This window comes from Scylla paramamosain, chromosome 39 (genome assembly GCF_035594125.1).
Source record: "Scylla paramamosain isolate STU-SP2022 chromosome 39, ASM3559412v1, whole genome shotgun sequence".
NCBI lineage: Eukaryota > Metazoa > Arthropoda > Malacostraca > Decapoda > Portunidae > Scylla > Scylla paramamosain.
Genome location: NC_087189.1, coordinates 14188116 through 14213379, shown reverse-complemented (window position 1 = coordinate 14213379; position 25264 = coordinate 14188116). Strand labels below are relative to the sequence as shown.

The 25264-nt window shown below is 41.8% G+C and overlaps 1 protein-coding gene across 8 annotated transcripts; it reads right to left on the bottom strand.

The window, feature by feature from the left end:
* Positions 1-634: 634 nt before the first annotated feature.
* On the bottom strand, positions 635-23857 carry LOC135092263 (putative inorganic phosphate cotransporter). 8 transcript variants are annotated; one of them, XM_063990689.1, is made up of 11 exons: positions 23752-23857; positions 21053-21119; positions 12170-12277; positions 9071-9291; positions 8291-8524; positions 7445-7532; positions 6745-6971; positions 5830-5979; positions 4951-5083; positions 4360-4601; positions 635-2078 (listed from the first exon to the last, which is right to left on the bottom strand). In XM_063990689.1, exons 1-11 carry the CDS (start codon positions 23791-23793, stop codon positions 1884-1886), a joined length of 1707 nt encoding a protein of 568 aa, XP_063846759.1. In that variant the 5' UTR covers positions 23794-23857; the 3' UTR covers positions 635-1883. The 8 variants fall into 8 exon arrangements, with proteins under 8 accessions (XP_063846759.1, XP_063846760.1, XP_063846761.1 ...); XM_063990690.1 differs by having other exon boundaries at positions 9071-9288; XM_063990691.1 differs by lacking the exon at positions 23752-23857 and having other exon boundaries at positions 21053-21239.
* Between the last annotated feature and the right edge of the window lie 1407 nt (positions 23858-25264).

Here is a 25264-nt window from a genome sequence, read left to right as displayed (position 1 = left end):
AAAGTAATTAAAAACGAGAGGAAATGCAGTCCAACAAAATACTGTCTGTTCCTGTCCTTTCCAGTGTTCCTGTCCTCTCCTGTGTTCCTGTCCATTCCTGAGAACCTATTCTAAAACACTGAGCCAAACCACAACTGCTTCAAAAAGGCTGTAGTTGAAGTGACACTGGTTTTTAAGTGTGTTTTTACGGTTGTAGTGACAAATTAACAAGATTTCTATATTATTAACAGGAGAAACACTCTTGAGAACCCAGTTAATCATCTCTGTGGCCTTGGAAAATAGTCGTGGTGAGAAAGCAAAGCGTTTCTGAAATACGGACCAGAGCGTTTCAGAGTACAGACGCCCTCTGTGAGTGGCACGCAAGTAACACAGGGCAGGGCAAGACCCGAGGCTGAGTTAGATTTCCTGTCACTCCTGATCTGATGCAGGAAGTGGAGGGCGTCCTGCCACACCGCCTCGAGCACCTCGCCACCTCACCCTCACCCTGTCCTACCGACCCCTCGCCCTGCACGTGCCGGGCGAAAGGTGAGGGACCAGCGGGACTCAGGGGCGCTGCTCTCCGCTGGCTGAGGTGGTGGTAGTCAATATGGTCACCACGTCATCCCGCAGCAGTGAGGCCTGTGTGCTGAAACACTTATGTGCCGCACCTCCACAACTCTCAATAGGCTCTACTTAAAGTGATACAGATTCTGAAGGGTGTTTCTGTGATTCTTTGGGCATATTAACATTTCTACATTACTGATAGGAGAAACATTCGTGAGAGCCTGGCTAGTCATCTCTGTGGCCTTTGGAAATGTTAGTGGTAAGACAGCAAAAGCGTTTCTGAATATTGGCCCGCCAGCCATTCCACGCAGGCTGGTGACGCGCTGCTGGTGACTGTCAGTGCTGGTGAGGCGACACGAGCGGCACTCAGCAGGCAGCAGCAGGCAGCAGCAGCCAGCGGGACTGATGGCTTGGCTGCTTCATCATGTCGCCGAGTGACAGACAGACAGGCAAGGCTGCGGCAGGCCCTGGGCGCCAGCCCGGAAGTCACCAGTCAACTTGAGTCAACTTGTGGCTGGTGCGGTGTTGCAGCGTCACAACAAACCCGCAGCAACACCACAGCACACCTGCGGCCAATGCTTCGCCCCGCCACTGGCCCGCCACCACCTACAGCAGGTGCCGCCACTCAGCACAGCACAACGACCTTCCCGCAGCAGGGGGTGGAGGCCGCCGCGCCCCGAGGCCATGACGTACCCAGAAAGTGCCCGGGGCCACGTCACCAGTTCACTGTTGCCACACAGCATTCCAGCCACACTGAGGGCACCCTGAATCCCGCCGCCCCTACACCACTGTCGCCTGACGAGGGGAGTGCTGAGGCGGAGCGGCGGCGTGGAATCGTGCTGTTCTGCAGGTAAAGACAGCGGCAGCAACTCTCCAGTCTCATCCAGCGCTGCGGCTTTGTGACCACCGGCCATTGTGGTGCAGGGGAGAGATTCAAGGGAGGTTATTGATGTGGTGGTGTGGTGCAGGCAGGCGGGGCACCAGTCACCACCAGCCTGCCTCCCACATCACGCTGTTTCAAGCCTCCACACACACACACACACACACACACACACACACACACATGAATCGCATCTTAGCACCATATACCTAAACACTTCTACGCCGCACCTCCACCACATTTCAAAGACTCACTGAAGCTAAAGTGACACGGATTTTTAAGGACTGCTTTCACGCTTTTAGTAACAGATTAACAAGATTTCTACACTGCTAAGAGGAGAAACACCCTTGAGAACCTGGCTAATCATCTCTGCGACCTTTGAAGACAGTTGTGGTGAGGAAGCAGTGCTCCTAAATCTTGTCTTACCGTGAGCATCACCAATTAAGCTGTTAACACACTTTTAACACTCCTGTGACTTCCTGGCAGGCGCAGGGTCCGGGGAGGGGAACATGCAAGGACGAGGACAAGGGGTCGGGGGCGTCGGGCTGTCCCATTGCTGCTGTCGCATCGGAGTGACGGCAAGGTACAGGGTGCAGCTGGCGAAGTAGATAACTGCTGAGGTGATGAAGACATTGCGCCACGCTCCGAGGGTTTGCTGTGGGGGGAGAACGTGATGAAGGAACATAAGAGCATAAGGAAGTAACGAAAGCTGCAGGAATCCATCTATGTCAATATTCAGAAACAGTTCGGCCTGCATTTTCACTGCATCGAAAAAGCTCTAGTTGAAACTACATAGGTTTTTAAGGTTTTTTTTTTTATGGTACTAGTGACAGATTAACAAGACTTCTAGATTATTAACAGGAGAAACACTCTTGAGAGCCCGGCTAATCATCTCTGGCCTTTGAAAATAGTCGTGGTGAGAGAACGAAGTGTCTCTGAAAATAGCCTTCCATGTGGCAGTCCCTATTTGAAGTTACACGAATTTTAAGCGTGTTTTTAATGGTACTAGTGAAAGATTAACGAGATTTTTTCCATTATTAACGGGAGAAACACTCTTGAGAACCCGGCTGATCATCTCTGTGGCCTTGGAAAATAGTCGTGGTGAGAAAGCAAAATGTCTCTGAACACTCGCCCTGTATACACGTGGCAGTCCCTGTATAAAACATGCCTACCTATTTCCACCTATCATCCCCATCCATAAATCTGACTAATCATCTTTTAAGGCTCCGTAATGAAGGAAGATTTGACAGAGTGATGGATTTATGCAGGAGGAAACGAAGGGACACAAATGATCACAATGGAAGAACAAGTAAAGTAGTTTGTAATTCTTTTGTTATACTTTGCTCTATGTAATCAGAAGTGAGAGAGGCAGGAAGGTAAACGTGTAAGACGAGGAGGAAGAGGAGGATGAGCAAGATGTAACGGAAGAGGAAGGAGAGAGAGAGAAAAAAAAAAAGGGAAAACGACAAGGAGGAGGAAATGGGGAAAAAAAAAAAAAACGTAAAAATGAGAAGTTAAAAGAGGAAAAATAGAGAGACAATGTTTAGCTTGCAGGAAAAGGGAGAAAAAAGTGAAATCGAATAACAGTATCTAAGTATCAAGAGGAGGAGGAGGAGGAGGAGGAGAAAGGAAGGAGGGTGAGGTTAAAAGAGGAAGAATAAGAAGGAGAACACGTTTAACTCATGTAAAAAAAAAAAAAAAAAGAAAGAAAATAAGAAAATCATTAAATATAACATCTGAATACATATTTCCCACGTATTTACCTTCCTTCTTTGACTTTCACACGCCCCCCCCCCCCCTTCCCCCTCCCCCACACACACATAATACAAGCTTGATACCAATCTTACACACAGTTTTTTTTTTTTCTTTTTTTTATGTAAGAGAGACACTGGCTTCGGGCAACAGAGAAGAACAAAAACAACAACAACAAAGGCTCATGGAAGTGCAAGTCTCAACAGAAAGATCAAAAAGATGATCAAGATAGGAGGATATTGAAACCCTTCTCCAGAAAGAGTTCAAGTCACAGGAAGGATGCAATTCAGACGCAGGCAGGGAGTTTCAGAGTTTACCAGAGAAAAGGATAGATGATTGAGAGTACTGGTTAACTCTTCCATTAGAGAGATGGATAGAATAGGGGTGAGAGAAAGTAGAAAATTTTGTGCAGCGAGGCCACTGGAAGAGCGGGGGGGAGGGCATGCAGTCATAGTAACATCAGAAGATTTAGCGTCAAAATAGCGGTAGAAGATAGCAAGAGATGCAACATTGCAGTGATGAGAGAGAGAGAGAGAGAGAGAGAGAGAGAGAGAGAGAGAGAGAGAGAGAGAGAGAGAGAGAGAGAGAGAGAGAGAGAGAGAGAGAGAGAGAGGCTGAAGACAGTCAGTTAGAGGAGAGGAGTTAACTCTTGCATTAGAGAGGTGGACAGAATAGAGAGAGGGGGCGTTACCCAGTTAGAGAAGAGGAGTTGATGAGGGGGAAGAGAAAGAGAGGCTGAAGACAGTCAGTTAGAAGAGAGAAGTTGATGAGGGGAAGAGAGAAAGAGAGGCTGAAGACAGTCAGTTAGAGAAGAGGAGTTGATGAGGGGAAGAGAGAAAGAGAAGCTGAAGACAGTCAGTTAGAAGAGAGAAGTTGATGAGGGGGAAGAGAGAAAGAGAAGCTGAAGACAGTCAGTTGAAGGAGAGGAGTCGATAAGGGGAAGAGAGAAAGAGAAGTTGAAGACAGTCAGTTAGAGGAGATGAGTTGATGAGGGGAAGAGAGAAAGAGAAGCTGAAGACAGCCAGAGGAGATGAGTTGATAAGGGGGAAGAGAAAAAGAGGTTGAAGACAGAGGAGATGAGTTGATAAGACGGAAAGCTCTTGATTCCACCCAGTCTAGAAGAACGTCAACATGCAAATAGTGATAGAAGACAAGAGACAAATACAGCCACAACCGCTACATACCGAGTCATTTATCATCAGTCCAGTCACCACGGGGCCGACCATGCCAGTAATCGAGGAGAACATCCCGGTGAAGCCCATGAAGGTGGCGCAGAAGGTTGGGGACAAATCTTGGTAGGTAGTGAAAATTCCGGCGAAATTGCAGGAGTTAGCACACACAGACAGGATGAGCAGCACCACCACCACGTCCTTGCTGCACCCCGCCAGGCAGATTCCTACCATACACAGGGTCGGCACGTAGAACCCTGTGGAGGTGGTGGTGGTGGTGGTGGTGGTGGTGGTAATGGGATGTTGTTAGGGTTTGTGATTTGTTTGTTTGTTTGTTTGTCTGGCTTTTATGTGTGTGTGTGTGTGTGTGTGTGTGTGTGTGTGTGTGTGTGTGTGTGTGTGTGTGTGTGTGTGTGTGTAATGATGTTGGTGTTGTTGGTGTTGTTGTTGTTATTGTTATTGCTATTACTACTACTATCATAATTCGTATTTCATTATCATCTATTACCACTACTACTACTACTACTACTATTACTACTACTACCACTTCTTATACACCCACCCACACACACCCAAATACCCCCCTCCCCCCTCCCCCCCACATACCCACAACTGTCGATAGCTGTTTGATGCGTCGCTTGGTGAGGACGCGAGAGGCAGTGAGGTACCCCACCAGCAGGCCCCAGCACACACTCACGGGGCAGGACAGCAGGTAGGGCAGGGCCGCCACTATTCCGGCCTAGGGGGGGTGGGGGTGGGCATGTGTTAAAGGAAAGTCAGTACGCGTGCTCTGAATGCATGCTGTATTGCTAGTTGTTGCTGCTACTGCTGCTGCTGCTGCTACTACTACAATTACCACAGCTATAACTACTACTACTACTACTACTAATAATAATAATAATAATAATAATACTCTGCTGCTGCTGCTACTACTACTACTTATATTACCACTACTACTACTACTCTACTACTACTACTACTACTACTACTACTATTACTACTACTACTACTACTACTACTACTGCTGCTATTGGTGGTACTGTTGCTACTACTACCAATACTACTACTACTACTACTACTACTGCTACTACTGCTACTGCTACTGCTACTACTACTACTACTACTACTACTACTACTACTACTACTGCTGCTGTTGCTACTGCTGCTGCTGCTACTACTACTACTACTACTACTACTACTACTACTACTACTACTACTACTACTACTACTACTGCTGTTGTTGCTATTGCCACTGCAACAACAACAAGAAGAACAACAACAACAGCAACAACAACAACAACTACTACTACTACTACTACTACTACTACTACTACTACTACTACGATAACAACTACCAACACTACCACCATCACTACTACTACTACTACTACTACGATAACAACTACCAACACTACCACCATCACTACTACTACTACTACAACTACTACTACTCTCAATCACTCACCCAGTCAGGCATTCACTCACATTTCTGAGGTCAAAGTGCTGAATATTAGTGAGGTAGGTGGGCACCATAGTGAGGATGATGTACAGGCTGAACACGTCCCCCATACAAGTGGCCGTTTGCACCCACACTAGCGGGGAGCGGAGGAACTTCGCCCATGGGAACTTCCTCTTCTGCGCACTCCACCAGCGCCAGCAGGAGTGGAAGAAAAATGAGGAATGGATGAGACAGTGAACCGTATTCTAAACCACTCCTGCGCCGCACCTCCTCATGGCTCCAGTTGAAGTTACACGGGTTTTTAAGGGTGTTTTTACGGTTGTGGTGGAAGATTAACAGGATTTTTACGTTATTGTCAGGAGAAACACTCTTGATAATCTGGCTAATCATCTCTGTGGCCTTTGAAAATAGTCGTGGTGAGAGAGCAAAGCGTGTCTGAATGCGGGACTTGCTTTCATCTTGTGTTACTGTGGGAATAAGTGTGAGAGAGAGAGAGAGAGAGAGAGAGAGAGAGAGAGAGAGAGAGACGCATACATACAGAACAGATGATAGACTTATATAAAGACAGACAGATAAACAGATACGAAAAAAAATAGCACACACACACACACACACACACACACACACACACACACACACACACACACACATATCACAAACTTAGCAAAATAACTAGAAACAAAAAAAAATGCAAAAAAAAAAAAGTTCTCTTAAAATACAATAAAATAAAATAAACAAATAAATAAACAAATAAAAAAATGTTCACAAAGAACCTCAAGAAAAAAAAAATCACAATCATTTAGTAACAGAAAACGGAGAAAATGACATGGGTAACTTAAACACACTCACTAGTCAAAGAAAACGAAAAACATTGTAAGGGTAACTTCAACAAAAACACGACCAGAGTAGCCGCTAACACAGACACACACATATGCACAAACCTGGTCTTCTTTGGCCCTCCTCCCGCCTCCTAATATATAAAGCATCTCTTCCTTGGATATCCGCGGGTGTACCTCGGGCGTCTGGTAAATGAGGGCGTGCCACAGGACACTCCACAGCAACCCAGCGGCTCCCACCACGTAGAAGGGCGCCGGCCACCCTCCCAGCCACTCTAATTCGCACAGCCACCCCGCCAATACCATGGACGTTACTGTTCCTACATTCAATCCTGTAGGTGCGAGAGTGTGTGTTTGGGTTTGTGTTAGTACTGGGTAGTAGTGGTGGTGGTGGTGGTGGTGGTGGTGGTGGAGTACAAGAAGAAGAGGAAGAAGAAGAAGAAGAAGAGGAAGAAGAAAAAGAAAAAGAAAAAGAAGAAGAAAAAGAAAAAAAGAAAAAGAAGGAGAAGAAGGAAAGAAGAGGAAATTAAAGAAAAGAGGAGTAAGAAGAGGAGGACGAAGGAAGGAAGGAGTCGGAGGAGAAGGATGAGGGGAGGAGAAGAAGAAGAAGGAGAGAAGAAGAAGAAGAAAGAAAAAAGAAGACGAAGAAGAAGAAAAGGAAGGTAAAGGAAATGAAAGAAAGAAAAAAAAACATTATCATCATCATCATCATCATCATCACCATCATCAAGAAATATAGGCGCTACAAATTGTGACACATCTAGGCAAGTATGCACAATTTAGACTGAGCGTGGGCGAGACTCACCTGTAAGAATTATGGCGAAGAATTTGGCTCTTTCTTCAGGAGGGAACCATGCTACGATGACTGTGTTGAGTGCTGGCAGTACACCCACCTAGAGAGAGAGAAAGAGAGAGAGTCCACCAATCCTCTGTTAGTATTCTCGTATCCAGCGACTCATTTACGTTAGCAAAAATTCTCAAGGTCAGTAATCAGGACAGAACAAGAAATAATGAGTTTAAGCTTGAAAAAAGTTAGATTAAAGAAAGAGATAGAAAGGAATTGGTTCTCAAATGAAATGGTAGATGACGGAAGGGACTCAGTAATCAGGTTGTTAGTGCTGAGTCATTAGGGAGCTTTTAAAAGAAGGTTAGACAAATTTATGGATGGGGGTGATAGGTGGAAAAAGACAGGCGTGTTTAATTCAGGGACTGCCACGTGTAGGCCTGATGGCTTCCTGCATCAACCCTCATTTTCTTATGTTCTTATTAAGTATAAGAGGAAAATGAAAAGAAAAGAATAGGAAACAAAAGAAAAGACAAAGAAGAAGAAGAAGAAGAAGAAGAAGAAGAAAAAGACACTTATTTTCTTATGTTCTTATTAAGTACAAGACGGAAAAAAGAAAAGAATAGGAAACAAAAGAAAAGACAAAGAAGAAGAAGAAGAAGAAGAAGAAAAAGAAGAAAAACTGAAAAAAATCTAGAAAAAAGACAAACAACAACAACAGTAAGCAGCAGCAGCAACAGTAGTAGTAGTAGTAGTAGTAGTAGTAGTAGTAGTAGTAGTAGTAGTAGTAGTAGTAGTAGTAGGAAAAGGAAAGAAAAGAAGAGAAAAGACACGAAAGAGCTCCCCATCTACTCACCACTCACTCACCAGACACACGCCCTGCAGCACCCTGAGGCCGATGAGTACCCAGATGGACATGCGGGCCGCGACGGGGGACAGCAGGGACATCACACTAGCGCAGGCCAGCATCACGCCTAACATTCGCTTCCCACCGTACACCTCCACAATGCGACCATTGGGCAGCGACATGATGGCACACCCAAAGTTCATGGCGCCCTGGAGCAACCCCTGCATCTTCTCGTCCCAGTCAAACTCCCCAGGCTGACGGTGAGGGGCGGAAGGAGTTCATGGGCAGTCAGTTGGTTAGGTTAGATCAATGTTTCTCATACTGAGCGCCACATACAGTGCTTAGGGGTGCCACAGACAGTGTCCAGGGGTGCCACAGACAGTGTCCAGGGGTGCCACAGACAGTGTCCAGGGGTGCCACAGACAGTGTCCATGGCTGCCACAGACAGTGTCCAGGGGTGCCACAGACAGTGTCCAGGGGTGCCACAGACAGTGTCCAGGGGTGCCACAGACAGTGTCCAGGGGTGCCACAGACAGTGTCCAGGGGTGCCACAGACAGTGTCCAGGGGTGCCACAGACAGTGTCCAGGGGTGCCACAGACAGTGTCCAGGGGTGCCACATACAATGTCCAGTTCAGGGATACCACAATATTATTATGAATTTAGTCTTCGCTACATTGTTTTAAAATACACTTATAAAAGAGCGTGTGCATAAGTTAACCTATAATTAATTATCATTGTAAGAAGCACAAGCCACACTTCCTGAGTCGTCTCCCTTGCCCTTAGCCGCCTTACGCCTTACCTCCATGACCTCAGTGGTGTTCTGGCCGTCGGGGAGGGGACACGCATCCTCCGTCTCCTGCTGACTCACACCGCGCCGCCCCACCATGGCCACGATCGTCACTGACAGTATCGTCTGCATCATGAAGTCCAGAATGACACAACACAGTGCCAGGAAGGCCACGCTGTGTCTGGCACCCCAACATTTTCTTCTCAGTGCGCGTGGATCTGCTTTCTTCTCTTCTTATGAGAGAGAGAGAGAGAGAGAGAGAGAGAGAGAGAGAGAGAGAGAGAGAGAGAGAGAGAGAGAGAGAGAGAGAGAGAGAAGGTTCAGTACAGGGTGCAACATGAGTTTCTGCGGATACTGCCAGAGGTGAGAGCACAGGCTCTCCTAAGTGGGAAAATATTCTAAGCACACATGCATTTAGAGGCATTGATTAGCAGTGGTATGAAATTCAAGTGTGGCCAGGTGACAGATACAACGGCCGGGCACCTCTATTTGCATTCAAAGGGCGATCCCTTGAGGCAGGGGTTGTTGCCTGGAGGTCCACGGGTCCCCCAGGGTTGCGCAGGTGTGTCTCAGTGACCGTGAAGGTCAGCTGGCAAATTAACATTTATATTCACAAAATTTTTGTATGAAGTTGTTATATTTTGTTAATATATAACGTTATGTAATGTTTTGTATTTTGGTTATTGAGGAAAAGCAATAAATCTGCAGGGCGGCGCGGGATGCCGCTGTGGTAAAAGAAAGTTGTCATCGTCGCCAGTTTTGACTTCTGGAGTGCTTCCCCACTGGAGGAAATGAAAGGCAACACATCCTGCCGCTCTGCCGCCGCCGCCTGCAAGCGTCGCTGCAGTACAGCCGACATCGTGTGCCACCCCACGCTGTGCTCACCCCTTCCCTCTCTACATCTACGGCGCATCACTGATCAGGAATATTTCCATATACTTGCCGACAAAGACTGCCTCGGTGATAAAGACCTTACCAAAGATGACCTCAAAGAAAATGTTATGAAATGAATGAAACTCGAAGAGCCGTGAAGAAATGTGGTGAAGAAATGTGGCGTCGTGCGTTGACACGCCTGGCCTCGCGTGGTGAAGCGTGATGGTGGTGCTGTGGCAATGTGTGCTGGCGGTGTTGTGGCAATGTGTGCTGGTGCACGCCTTGGTGAGTCCGGGAATTTCCATCAAAGCGAAGAGTCAGTTGTGAGCGGTGTGCAGGATGGCGCGCGTGTCGCCTCGTCAAAAGCCACGACCCAATTTATTTTTTTATGAAATCCGAACAACTTTCTCATTGAAATAAACTTGTTAGCATTTTTTTTTATACAAGACGATTGTAATTAATTTTGACATGGAATGAACACAAATCTGTACATGAAAAAAAGTGAGGATTTTCTTGGTGTACTTTATCCATACGTGCATTTCTGACGCTGCATGAGTCATTATTCTTTTAATAAAATAAAGAACATTCATTGCATGCAACGTTGTGTGCACTCCTTGGGAGTGCAGGCCTGGTGACTTCTTGCAGCTTGCCTTATGTCTCCACCACTGTGTTCATAACTTCCATCAGATTCTCAAAGCGGTCCGTGGGGTGAAGAACTACATTAAGAGCCTCATTTGGTGTATCTCCACGATCCTGACATTAATGGCTGTCTGCACACACCCCTCATCCCTCACTCCTCACGCCAGAGCTGGGATGCCTGCTGCGGGATGCCAGTATCTAAGTGATCGAGGCCACAAGTCACTAAATCCGCCACTCTCGCTTCCTCTGTGCCTCGTGCCTCCCCGTCATCACGAGTCCTCTGTTGGAGTGATGACGTCTTCTCCCGAACCTCACAACAGGTGGACTCTCAGCACATCACACGCAATGTTTAAGGAGATTTAACAGTGGGTGTAATAACCGAAAAAAAGAGGAAAATAAATAAACTGGTGGACTCTCAGGACATAAGACGCAATATTTAAGGAGGATATTTGACAGTGGATATAATAACAGAAAAGAAAAGGAAAAATAAATAAACATGGTGAAGGTGAAGGTACCAATTTCAATGTTTTTTTTTTTTCTTTCTTTTTTTCCTTAGACAATCTCAGCTGTGTGCAATGTCCTTATTTTGGTACCACAAGCCACACAAGTTCAAGGTCCCATCACAAAAATAAATAGAAATAAACAAATAAATAAATAAATAAATGAGAACTACCATTTCCAGAGGTCACAGAGGCAACTGATTCGGTTCGGTTGTTTTTCCCAACTGGTAATACAGAATACTAGTTAATCTATCATCAGAACCATGGAAACACCTTGAAAACCCTCTGTAACTTCCATTACAGCTTGGCAAAACTGCTTGAGACAAGACGCCAAAAGTGTTTCAGAAGAGTACCATTTTAAAACGATATTCTAAAACGCTCCTGCTCTCTAGCTGAAGCTGCAGTGGTTTTCAAAGGCTTTTTTGCAGTTTTAGTGAGAGATTAATAAGATTTCCACAGTATGAACAGGAGAAACACTCGTGAGAACCTGGCTAATCATCTCTTTGGCCTTTGAAAATACTCGTGGTGAGGGAGCCATTATGTATTCTGAAACACTTCTGTGCCGCACCTCCACCACTTCTCAAAACCTAACCAAACCTAACCTAACCTAACCAAACCTAACCTAATCTAACCTAACCAAACCTAACCTATCCTAACCTAACCTAACCTAACCAAACCTAACCTAACCTAACCAAACCTAACCTAACCTAACATAACCAAACCTAACCTAACCTAACATAACCAAACCTAACCTAACCTAACATAACCAAACCTAACCTAACCAAACCAAACCAAACCTAACCTAACCAAACCTAAGAAGAAGTTACACAGGATTTTAAGAGTGTTTTTTTATGGTTCTAGTAACAGATAGTAATAGAAGCCTTGTTGACTTCTACACTATAAACAGGAGAAACAGCCCTGAGAACCCTGCTGATCATATCTGTGGCCTTTGAAAATAGTCGTGGTGAGAGAGCAAAGCGTTCACTAACACCATTGCCTTGACTAAGAACTTCCTGCAACAACAACAACAACAGGGGCAATCCACCAGAATACGGGCCTTTTTAATAATAAATTCAAGAGAACCTGGTGGTGGACTTACCCGGCGGCTGCTTGTGGTTGACGTCCGGGGTGAGGAGAGAGGCAGGGAGTGTAGCAGGGACTGAGACTGTGTTATCCGCGACTATCATCAGGGCGTCACAAGCAGACACTGGAGAGAGAGGCAAGATTCAAGTTTAATAGGGAACTGCTTTTGCATTTTTTTAGTTTCTACGTCCGTTTTCCTTTGTTTTATTATGGCCAGAACGGTGCCAACTAACGAAAGACTGAATGGACGCCCTTCCTCCACATCGGACCGTGGGCACAAAGGATTCGAACCCGTGCGCATGAAGACCCCTCGATCCCCAAAGTAAGCGCCGTTCCAGTGCACCACGGCGGCACTTCATAACGAGGACAATAAGTGCTCATGTCATCCTTCTCTTCCTTCTCCTCCTCCTCCTGCTGCTCTCTAGTTCAAGTTGCAGTGGTTTTCAGAGGTGTTTTTACGGTTCTAGTGACAGATTAATAAGATTTCTACAATATGAACAGGAGAAACACACGTGAGAACCTGGCTGATCATCTCTGTGGGCGCATCTCCACTACTAAGAGCGTTTTTTTTTTTATGGTTCTAGTTGGACAGTTGGACTTCTACACTATAGACAGCTACACTAAAAACACTGCCTCCCTTCCCACAATCTCATCATATTTCCCCCAACAGAGTAAATCAGAGGCAGTTTGGTCAGAGCATTAGTAGGGAGAGCAACACAGCACCGGTAGTTCACGTATTCAGACACGCTTCTCTCTCACCACGACTGTTTACAAAGGCCGCGGAGATGATTAAAGTGTTTCTCCTCTCGATAGTGTAGAAATCCTGTTAATTTACCACTAGAACCATAAAAAAAATACCTTAAAAATTAGTGTAACTTCTACTAAAGCCTCTGGAAGCAGTGGAGGCGCAGCGCAGGTGTTTCAGAATGCGGTTGTGTCAAAGTTTCGACATCTGCAGGGTTGGACAGATCGAAGTGATGAAATGCGGAAGGAAGAGGAGGAGGAGGAGGAGGAGGAGGAGGAGGAGGAGGAGAAGAAGAGGAAGAGGAAGAAGGAGAAGAAGAAGAAGAAGAAGAAGAAGAAGAAGAAGAAGAAGAAGAAGAAGAAGAAGAAGAAGAAGAAGAAGAAGACAACAACAACAACAACAACAACAACAATAACAACAACAAAAAGGAGGAGGAGGAGGAGGATACGAAGACGAGGAAGACGGATAAAAAAAAAAAAGAAAAGTATAATTCAACTAACTTTCTTCCTTCTCGTTTCAATAATTTCTCACACCAGACTTTTTATTTATTTATTCATGTATTTATTTATTGATTTACTTATTTATTTATATTACGGTTAATTTAAGTTTCGTAGCCACACAGAAGGTTCCGAGGCACGAGACACACTAGGCTAGTCTGTAATATGCTGTAACCTCATTGACCCTCTAAAATACAGAACTTAAGCAGAAATTCATCTTTTTAATACATTTTCTCCATTGCGTCCTCTCATTATCTGGAATGTTACGTTATGTATCACTGTAATCATGTGTGTGTGTGTGTGTGTGTGTGTGTTTGTGTGTGTGTGTCTAAGCAAGTCGTACCATCATTATATTTGCAGTCATCTTTATATTTTTTCTTTCCTTTTCTTTTTTTTTTACATCTAATAAAAAAGGTGTTCTAATATTTACTCCTACCATTAATCTTATCAATCTCCATCTTCCATTTTATTTCTTCCGCTTTTCATTTCTTTTCCTCTTAATTTCTTATCGCGTTTTCTTTCACGCTCTTCTTCTTTTTTCGCTTGTAGTTTTGTCAGCCTCCTTTTCACCTCTGTTACCATCTGTGTAGCATTTAGCCAGTAATACAGTTTTTTTATGAAGTATTTTAAATCTTTCTACTTTTCTTTTTCATCTACCTTCCTGCTAATTTCTACACACGTAAGTAGGCATCATATTTTACTAGTCACTAAAATTCCTTGTAAACTAATGCGTGATTTAATTTTTCACTCATAACTACAGTGCAATCCTTTAAGAGTTTTTTTTTTTTTTTTTTAGTTATCTTGCTACCTTGTCTCCTGTTGTTCTTCCGTTTTTACCTGATAATGAGTGAGTGAGTGAGGGCGTCAGTGAGTGAATGAGTGTGTGAGTGAGTCAGAGTGAATGAACAAGTAGGTGAGTGCGTGAATGAGGGAATGAGTGAGTCAGTGAGTCGGTGAATAAAAGTAAGGTTCATTGTATTAATCCATTTCATTATATAACAAGATGCAAAACACACACACACACACACACACACACACACACACACACACACACACACACACACACACACACACACACACACACACACACACACACACACACACACACACACACCATCAAGACACAACCTTTACGGAATAAACATTTCTCTCACATTTTATCAAGTCAATCTTTCTAAAAGCAAAATTCAGTTTTTTTACATAGTCTAATACAAATTACAAGTGTTTTCAGGTGCATTTACATGATTCAGTGATAGTTTACACTGGATTCTTTCCATAGTGGGTGAGGAAAACATTTGTGGTAGAGTAATATCTCAGTGGCTTTTAAAAACATTCCTTGTGAGAGAGACTACTAGCCTCTAAAAATACTGGTCCATATTTCACGGCGCTGCAAAAATTAATCCCGCGACGCTCAAGTCTGCCCACCAAGGAAAAGTTACTGAGAGGTGGAGAGTTATGACGGACTGTTTAGAATGTTAACTTTATGTAGCAGTTCGGGAAGTTTAGGTCGGTTAAGAAGAGACATATTTGTTAAGAAGAGATATTTGTGGTTTTCAAGGTATTTCTAGTATCCAAGGTATTTCTAGTTTATATATATATATATATATATATATATATATATATATATATATATATATATATATATATATATATATATATATATATATATATATATATATATATATATATATATATATATATATATATATATATATATATATATATATATATATATATATATATATATATATATATATATATATATATATATATATATATATATATATATATATATATATATATATATATATATATATATATATATATATATATACGAGTATATATATATATATATATATATATATATATATATATATATATATATATATATATATATATATACAGTATTAAATATATAGGTATTAAAGGAATAGGTTTTGCAATTTCTAGCCGGTTTATTAAAGATTGGCGGTGGCTGTAGAACAAGTAAAGGTGTCTCAGAGTGATTAGTTATTAAGGAAAGGCGTACCAAATAGCAGTCAAACGGTTAAGAAAGAAAGGAGAAAGAATAATAAAGGGAAGTGAGGAATAAGAAGGAAAAGGAAAATAATGACGATGAGGAAGCAAGAGAAAAGGAGAAGGCTATTAAAGTGATATGTTACCCGAGTATTAACCTTGATCATGACTGTGAGTTTTGCCTACAGTAAGCAAACACAAGCTTCTCCTTTCCTGCAACACAAACGGAAACGGTGACAGAAAACGCGAAACCTTGAGTGAGGTAAGAGGAGATTTAACTTATTTATTTATTGATTTTTTTTTATTTATTCCTTTGCTTATCAACGAAATGACGTGTTTTACTTCCTGGTGTATAATTTAAAACGCTTCTCCCATCACACACACATTTTAACTCGAGAAGCCACACAGCTATTTAGGGTGAAATGTATAATTATTAAAACCATCAAGTAAGAAATGTTGATTGGTGGGAACACTACAAATGATCGAAAGTGTATATTTTTTTTCCTTGCTCCCTTCCTTCTTTCCTTCTTCTCAACTTGGGCAGAAGAAAAAATAAATCAATAAAACTAAAAGCGAGTCTTAGCTAACTGTGTAACTATTGATTAAGAGGAAGACTTTCACTGCAGCTGCTCTATCGAAACGTGTCCGTAATTATCAACCTCATAATTTTGACCGGTGAAAGCAACTGTAAATAATTTTATCGTGATTCATATATATATTTTTTTTTTTCCTTCCTTCTATCCGTTCTTCCTAACTTGATTTCTTTCACCTTCTCAACTCCGATAAGAATATTTTTGTGCACGTTTTCTTTTATCGAGCATGTGATGAAGTGTGGTGATAGTGTAGCGAAGGTGAGGTGATGATGATGGTGATAGTGATGGTGATGATAGTGGTGATAGTGGTGATAATGATGATGATAGTGGTGATAGTGGTGATAGTAGTCATGTGTGGTCATTGTGGCGATAGTGGTGATGAAGGAGATGGTGGTAACACTGGTGATAGTGATGATGTGCAGTAATAGTGGTGAGAGTGATGATGATGGTAATGTGTGGTGATAGTGATGATGATGGTGACGGAGTGGTGTTCGTGGTGATAATGGTGATATGTGATGACAGTGGTGATAGTGATGATGACGGTGACGGAGCGATGTTCGTAGTGATAATGGTGATAGTGGTGATAGTGAAGATGGAGTGTTGATAGTGGTGATGTGTGGTGATGCGTAGAATAGCGATGGAGTGGTGTTCGTGGTGATGATGTTGATAGTGGTGATGGTGGTGATGCGTGGTGATAGAGGTGATGTGTGATGGTGCGTGGAGATGGAGGTGATAGCGGTGATGTGTGACGTGGTGATAGTGACGATGGGTGGTGATAAGTGACGGACAATGTGTGATAAAGACACTATTGAATCACAGTAAGAAGAGTGTAAGAGTGTAAGAGTGTAAGAGAGTCACCCACAACAAAGGCATCACAAGACAAGTAACAGTCACTAACACCCGCGGCTGTCCCCACTCACCCACCAAGACAACTAACAGGCGGCAGTGGTCAAAACGAGGCGGTGTAGTGATGCTAGGTGGGCAGCTAGAGTGAGCTAAGTGGGGGTTGCTGGCTGTCCCCACTCACCCACCAAGACAACTAACAGGCGGCAGTGGTCAAAACGAGGCGGTGCAGTGATGCTAGGTGGGCAGCTAGTGTGAGCTAAGTGGGGGTTGCTGGGTGTGTTCAGTGTGCTAACTCTTGTGTGGGGGTATGACGTAACTGTGATCACGTGCAGGGTCTGGCAAGGCAAGTGTTCGTATTCCCAAATGTTTCGACGTTTTTATTTTGACTGCTTTGAACAGCTGTAGTGGAAATTATTAGGATTTTCTCGAGGTTGAGTTCATGGTTCAGGTAAAAGATCACCACGAATTTTACACCAACATTAAAGTAAAAACTAACTGTCTATGCGTTCTTGGAAAATTCTCCTTATGAAAGCTCTACACGTTTCAAAATGTATGTCAAGGAACACTCACTCCCGCCACGCCCACTCCAAGGAGAAATTTCGACAACTGCCAACAAGATCATTTACCCTCATAAAAAAAAAAAAAAAAAAAAAAAAAAAAAAAAAAAAAAAAAAACTAGTTCAAACTGACTTTCCCTGGACTAGCAACTTCAGCGGGCTTTCTCTCTTTCATGCCTTTTGAGTGGAGCCCCCCATACATGTGAAGCATAAGAACATAAGAACATAAGAAAATAAAGGCTGGTGCAGGAAGCCATCAGGACTACACGTGGCAGTCCCTGTCTGAAACATATCTATCTATTTCCACCTATTATCCTCATCCATATATTTGTCTAACCTTTTAAAGCTCCCTAATGACTCACCACTAGCAACCTGATTACTGAGTCCATTCCATTCATCCATCACTATTTGAGAACCAATTTCTTCCTATCTCGTTTTTCAGCCTATATTTTTCAAGCTTGAACCCGTTTATTCTAATTATTAATGCTAAAAATTTGCTTACGCCCCCTTGTTATAACCCCTATACTACCTAAAGACTTCTATCAGGTCCCCTCTTAACCTACGTCTCTCTAATAAGTGTAAATTTAAATAACTTCAGTCTCGTTGAATTTACATTCCTTAGAGACACGTATGTTGAGAGAGGACCTGATAGAAGCCTTTAAGTGGTATAGCGGTTATAAAGCATACTTCATACAAGGACAGATAAGGTCCCTGTACAGAAGTAGCAGTTAGGACGGGGTGAGAAAAACTGGTGGAGAACGCTTAACTTCATGAAAGCTGTTTTAGCTATTGATGAGATGTGAAGTATCCAGTTTAGATTATAAGTAAAGGACAGACCGAGGATGTTCAGCGTAGAAGAAGGGGACAGTTGAATGCCATTGAAGAAGAGGGAAAAGTTATCTGGAAGGTTGTGTCGAGGTAACAGATGGAGGAACTGAGTTTTTGAGGCACTGAACAATACTAAGTTTGTTTTGCCCTAATCATAAATTTTTAGAGAGATCAGACGTCTGTGGCTTCCCTGCATGAGCTGTTTACTTCCTGAAGGGATGGACGTCTATTGAAATAACACTGTAAACTTTAGAATGCTATCATCAACGTAGGAGTGGATAGGAAAAAAAGTTTGGTTTAGAAGATCAGTAATGTGTATTAAGAAGAGAGTGGGTGACAGGACAAAACCCTGAGGAACACCAGTGTGCATGTGTGGTCATCTCTTATCTCTTGCGTGTCTTGATCTCTTTACAACACAGAAAAAAAGAAAAAAATCCACGTTTCCTACAATCAACACAATCAAGATAATGACTTTGCAGAGTGGAAGATTATGAGCCTGGACATGCGTGGGGCTGCCGGCTCATCACGCATTCATAAAGGTTCTGGTTAAAGTGCTACAGGTTTATAAGGGTGTTCTTATGATTTCAATGGCAAATAAACAAGGCTTCTTCATTATCAACAGAAGAAATACTCTTGAGAATCTAACTAATTATCTCTGCGGCCTTGGAAGATTGTCGTGGTGAGAGCAGAGCGTTTCTGAATGCGTACCATGCTCCCGTGCCGCACCGTCCTAAATCATGTTTCTGTGAACCAGCACACTAACTATAACAACAACAATGACCTGGTTTTTATAGCAGGAAACTTATACTTGTGTGCACTAGTACCACTGCTATCATAACATAAGCACACACACACACACACACACACAGTCACACGCACGCACGCAAGCAGGGGCTCCCGTCATCTCCTCTCTCTACAACCATGAAGCACATAAGCAAAGGAAGAGAACCAGTTGCATTCACACATGGAAACTAAAACTCACGGTTACCCTTCAGAGTACAGTGTTTGAATATGAATGACAGAAAGCACCACCTCCACCACCACCACCACCACCACCACCACAACAACAATAATATCAGTAACAACAAGGTTCTTACTGCACTAAACAGGATCTCTTGAAATCTTATGAGTCTCTCTGGCAAAATTAGGAGCATGCCAGAGTATCAGAGAGCACTTGTGTATTGCAATGAACCTTCTCTATGCTTTACTCGAACCATAAAATTCATATCAGCCAATCAATCTATCAATAAGTTGTTCCTTGGTTTCTCATCTTACTTTTCGTGTTTTCATTCTACTCACCGTTTCGCTCATCCATGTCCCTCCTCTAACGATTCTTATAAGTTCTTTGTCTTTCACCAGTACGTGACCCTTCATCTCATGTTGTTCTTTTATTTTTTCCATATATTTATTACAGTATTCATTTTATTTTTTCTCTGTTGCTATCCGTTGTCCGCTTGTGGTCGACTATTCTTGTTTTCATCGGTTTTGGCTCCCGGACCGTGATTCACCAAACATACTGAACCGGCTATACACTATTACGACCTGCGGGCTGCCTGGGTCGTGTTTCAGAATGCTTTGGGTCACCATCAGCGCTGTTATCAAAGCATACAAAGATTATTATGTGCATGGGTTTTCGTGTTTCGTTTTTTTTTTTTTTTTTCATTGATAACGTAGAATCTTTGATAAACTGTTATGACATCCATGAAAACAAAATGAACGAAAAAAAATGCTTTGGGTTAAAATCAGCGCTATTATTAGAATACGTAGTTTCTCTTTTTTTTTTTTATCTCTCTCGATGTTGATTATTTCAGTGATAACCCAGAGTTCTAGATAAACTTACGACACACATGAAAAAAATAAAAATAAAATGTCTTTTTTTTCAGTGATAACGCAGAATGCTTGATAAACTTGACATACATGAAAACAAAAAAGTAAGTCATGTTTTTTTTCAGTGATAACGAAGAATGCTTGATAAACTTATGACATACATGAAAACAAAAAAAGTAAGTCATGTTTTTTTTAGTGATAACGCAGAATGCTTGATAAATTTGCCACTCAAAACAACAAAACAAACAAACAAACAAACAAACAAAACAAAAAACAAAATAAACGAAAAAAAAGACATAAAAGTCCACTGAGGTGCCACTCCCTAAAGAAAGGTCAAAAGGATGATAAAAAAAAATAAAATAAAATAAAATAAATAAATAAAACTGAGGTTAAACTATATTGAAAACTACAATATCTTCCACTAGATCCTGTGTAAACATGAAAAGCGGCTGGGATGAGACGCCGAAACGATTCAGAATGTATAGAATTTCCTACCCGCCAGTCCGTAACTTCAAAGCGCACCACGAAAAAAAAAAAAAAAAAAGAATAAATAAATAAATAAATAAATAAATAAATAATAATAAATAAATAAATAAATAAATAAATAAATAATTAAACACTTGAAGCAATTAGCATACCTTCATTGGCCTTCCATTTCCCCCCCGCATTCTAAAACGTTTCAAAGCAGATGGGAAAATAAAAACACTCACTCCACAAATTCGTGTCTAAATGCTGCAGTTTATCACACAACCTGACTCTCTAGGAAATTACTCGTTCCAGACCCTTACGACCTTACAGCACCCAAATTCCACTACATTCAAAAGGCTCTAGTTAAAGTGACACGAGTCTTTAAGGACATTTTTACGGTTCTAGTGGCAGATTAACAATATTTCTACATTACAAGCGGGAGAAACAGTTTGGTAAATAGTCTTGGCGAGAGAACAAAGCCTTTCTGAATACGGGCCTGAAGTTTCCTTGGTTCACACTTACTGGTGACGGGAGCAGTTTGCGGTGAGGAATGTTGATCAGTTGTAGCGACTTGCCATGACGCGACCCCCTGCAAGACAGATACAAGACCACTGACTGAGCAACAACAAGGGAAGCAATCTGATAACACGTTAGACCATTAGTTGCTTATCACAAATGACCAGAAAGGAAGGCAAAAGAAACATAGATGAATACAAGCCAAGATAAAAACAAATGAACAGAAAGGAAGGCAAAAAAAAAAAAAAAAAACTCAAAAGGAGACAGGAAAAACAGCTTTATATATATATATATATAGAGAGAGAGAGAGAGAGAGAGAGAGAGAGAGAGAGAGAGAGAGAGAGAGAGAGAGAGAGAGAGAGAGAGAGAGAGAGAGAATTGTTGGGATGATGATAAAGAAAAAAAAAATAATAATAATAAAAACAATAATAATAATAATAATAATAATAATAATAATAATAATAATAATAACAATAAATATAATAACAATAATAGATAATAACGATAATAATGATAAAACCTAACGAATTATTTTCTTTTATTCATAAATGTGGTTTAATTTCTCTCTCTCTCTCTCTCTCTCTCTCTCTCTCTCTCTCTCTCTCTCTCTCTCTCTCTCTCTCTCTCTCTCTCTCTCTCTCTCTCTCTTCTTCCAGCATGTGCTATCTGCCCTGCAACACTTGGTGCGTGTGTTGCAGGACAACAACAGGTTTGTGTGAATTTCTTTTAAGATAAAACACTAAACGTACTTCTGCAGGTTGTTTGCAGTGACATAAATGTCTCCTCTTGATTTTTTTTTTTTTTTAGGGCGTTACATGTCATTCCTTTTGCTTCCTGCAACGCCCGTACAGATTTTCCCTGGTTTGTTTGTTTGTCTTTTTATCTGTTTGTATGCTACAGTAACTATACCCAAAAACTCCTTCATTAATAGAAAGCGTCAAAATCTTTCAAGATCTAACTCCCCTCGTGACTTCTGGCATCTAGCCAAAAACATCTTTTCCTCCTTTATTTCAACCTGATGGCACCACTGCCATCTCATCTATTTCTAAAGCTGAACTCTTCGCTCAAACCTTTGCTAAAACCTCTAACTTGGATGATTCAGGACTTGTTCCTCCCTCTCCTCCACCCTCTTACTACTTCATGCTACCCATTAAAATCCTTCACAGTGATGTTTTCCATGCCCTCGCTGGCCTAAACCCTCGTAAGGCTTATGGACCTGATGGGGTCCCACCTATTGTTCTCCGAAACTGTGCCTCCGTGCTCCCACCTTGCCTCCTTCAACTCTGTCTATTAACATCTACCTTTCCTGTTAGGTCTAGTTGCTATTATTATTATTATTATTATTATTATTATTATTATTATTATTATTATTATTATTACTATTGTTATCATTATTATTAGTATTATTATTACTATTATTGTATTAGATTTTTCCTTTTTCTCTTTGCCTGGCCTGTGCCCGCTGTCAGGTGGATGTGGATGCTAGGTAAGTTTATTTGATATTCATATCTGGAGGATGTAGAGGAGGATATATGAATAGGAGAAATTGTACGTATTTTTTTTTTTTTTTTCATTATCCATGTATTATTATCATTACTTTTATTGTAGCCTTTCTTCTAAAAAAATAAACTTGTTATTTGATAACATGTCAATTTTAGCTGCCCGCGGTGCCAGTGGCAGTGGGTGCTGGCAAAAGGGTGTTGTACGTGGCTTGCCCGTGATTGGCCGGGAGGCAGCCTTGCTTTTGTGTGTAAATCTTGTAAATACATAGAAACTCGAGTGACCTGGTGTTTCCACATCCCTGCTAATTCTTAATGAACTAAGCAATTTCTAAACAGAACCAGAGAGAGAGAGAGATTGCCACACCGATTCACCATAACATTCCCTCTTGCTGGTTTGCCTACATTCAGCCTGTTACTGAAAAGAGTGACCGTTCTAATCCCTTAAACTACCATCCTATTGCTTTAATTTCCAGCCTATCTAAAGTTTTTGAATCTATCCTCAACAAGAAGATTCTTAAACTTCTATCACTTCACAACCTTCAATCTGATAACTAGTATGGGTTCCGTCAAGGCTACTCTACTGGTGATCTGGCTTTCCTTACTAAGTCTTGGTCATCCTCTTTTAGGGATTTTGGTGAAACTTTTGCTGTTGCCTTGGACATATCAAAAGCTTTTGATAGAGTCTGGCACAAAGCTTTCATTTCCAAACTACCCTCATACGGCTTCTATCCTTCTCTCTGTAAATTCATCTCAAGTTTTCTTTCTGACCGTTCTATTGCTGATATGGTAGATGGTCACTGTTCTCCTAAATCTATTAACAGTGGTGTTCCTCAGGGTTCTGTCCTGTCACCCACTTTCTTTCTATAATTCATCAATAATCTTCTAAACCAAACTTCTTGTCCTATCCACTCCTACTCCTGCACTTTTCCACGTCTTTTCCTAGACGTCCAACCCTTCAGGAAGTAAACAATTCATGCATGTAAGCCACAGAACGCCTGACTTCTTATCTTTTCAAAATTTTTGATTGGGGCAGACTGGTGGGGCGGAGAATGATCCTTTTTGGGGTAGCGTACACACACACACACACACACACACACACACACACACACACACACACACACACACACACACACACACATTTATTCACCAGTCATGCAACCACTTGATGAACAAACGTAACATTTAAATATTTAATTTCCTTACGCTGCGCACTGGAAACAAAATGATGATCTTTATAGCATGCATGTAGATCCTGTTCCATTTGGAGTGGGTGGGACGGTCACGAAAAAGCGAGACAAAAAAAAAAAAAAAGCCAGACATTTTTCTTCATATAAGTTAGAGAAGCATTAAAAAAAAAAAAAAAAAAAAAAAGCGAGACTCGCATTACATATGGTGCTAAAATTTGGCAGTAGATATTAAAAGGCACTAAAACTCTGGATGACACTGCACTTCCACTCGCTTCACTGTCCTGTGTGTGTGTGTGTGTGTGTGTGTGTGTGTGTGTGTAACTGCCCTGTGCGAGTGCATGTGTGACTGTCTGCGGCTCACTACTCCAAGACACGTCACCTTACCCCCTTCCCTCCCTGCCAGACTGTTTGAGATGCCAACTGGTTCCAAAGACGACTTTGCGTATTGGAAGAAAACAAAGTTGTAAATATTACTCATTGATTACAGCAAAGCCTACGACAGAGTGCCCAGTGATGAGCTATATAGTTCAGGTGCTATGGGATATCTATTGATCTAGGCGTGCTCCGCTACGCCACCATCAAGGCCACTGCGAGTGTGCACCAAGAGGGACCGCCTAGCCGCTTGTACGCATTATATGGACAATGCAATGATGATGTTGGAAAGGAATGTCGGTGCTGAGTGGCTTTTAGGGCATTTACATGTATTGCTACTGGCCACGTCCAAAGAAACTGTCTGGTGTTAAACGAGAAGAAAACCAAGTTCCTATATAACTTTTTTATAATGATCCATGGAGAGGCAGAGGTCACTGGTGCTAGTTCGTATAATAATAACTGTCTGTACCTGAGGGTGTGGTTCAGCGACGACGCAACAATGAATACTGTACCGAGATTATATGAACCATCTAACGAATCTCAATACTGCCAAGGACACTGGGGTGGCTGCCCCGTGTGGCCTGTACGCGTTGCCAAGTGTACCGGAAGATATGCAGTGTCGTTGTTTCATCATCAAAGTGAAAGGCATTAGGAAAAAAAAAAAAAGAAAAAAAAAAAAAGACAGCTGACTCCCTTTCTCTGCCCAGGTTACCCTAGTTCATTATTTGAAGCAAAGTCTAACAGTTACTAAGGCACCATTTCTATTTACCTCCTCACCTAGTATCCCTATATGGTCATTCGTATCTCCCATGACAGTCACCAGTTCTTGTCATTTGGTATTGTCCTCCTATCAAGAGTCGCGACTTAGGAAGATGAATAAAACTGGCTATGTAGCTATACCCCCCCAAAAAAAAAAATAAATAAATAAATAAATAAATAAATAAATAAATAATAAATAAATAAATAAATAAATAAAAATAAAAATAAATGTTAAATGAATAAATAAATAAATAAATAAATAAATAATAAAATAAATAGATAAACAACGTAAAAGACGGAACATGCTAATACATACATACACACATAAACACACACACACACACACACACACGGCAACAGACAGTTTGCACTACCCACAGTACACTCATTTTGGCGAG

Coding starts and splice junctions, on each gene's coding strand:
- LOC135092263 (XM_063990689.1), bottom strand. CDS start 23,793: ATGCATGCTATAAAGATCATCATTTTGTTTCCAGTGCGCAGC. Junction 9,292..12,169: donor CAACCACAAGCAGCCGCCGG/GTAAGTCCACCA, acceptor CTCTCTCATAAG/AAGAGAAGAAAGCAGATCCA. Junction 7,533..8,290: donor TGCTGCAGGGCGTGTGTCTG/GTGAGTGAGTGG, acceptor CTCTCTCTCTAG/GTGGGTGTACTGCCAGCACT.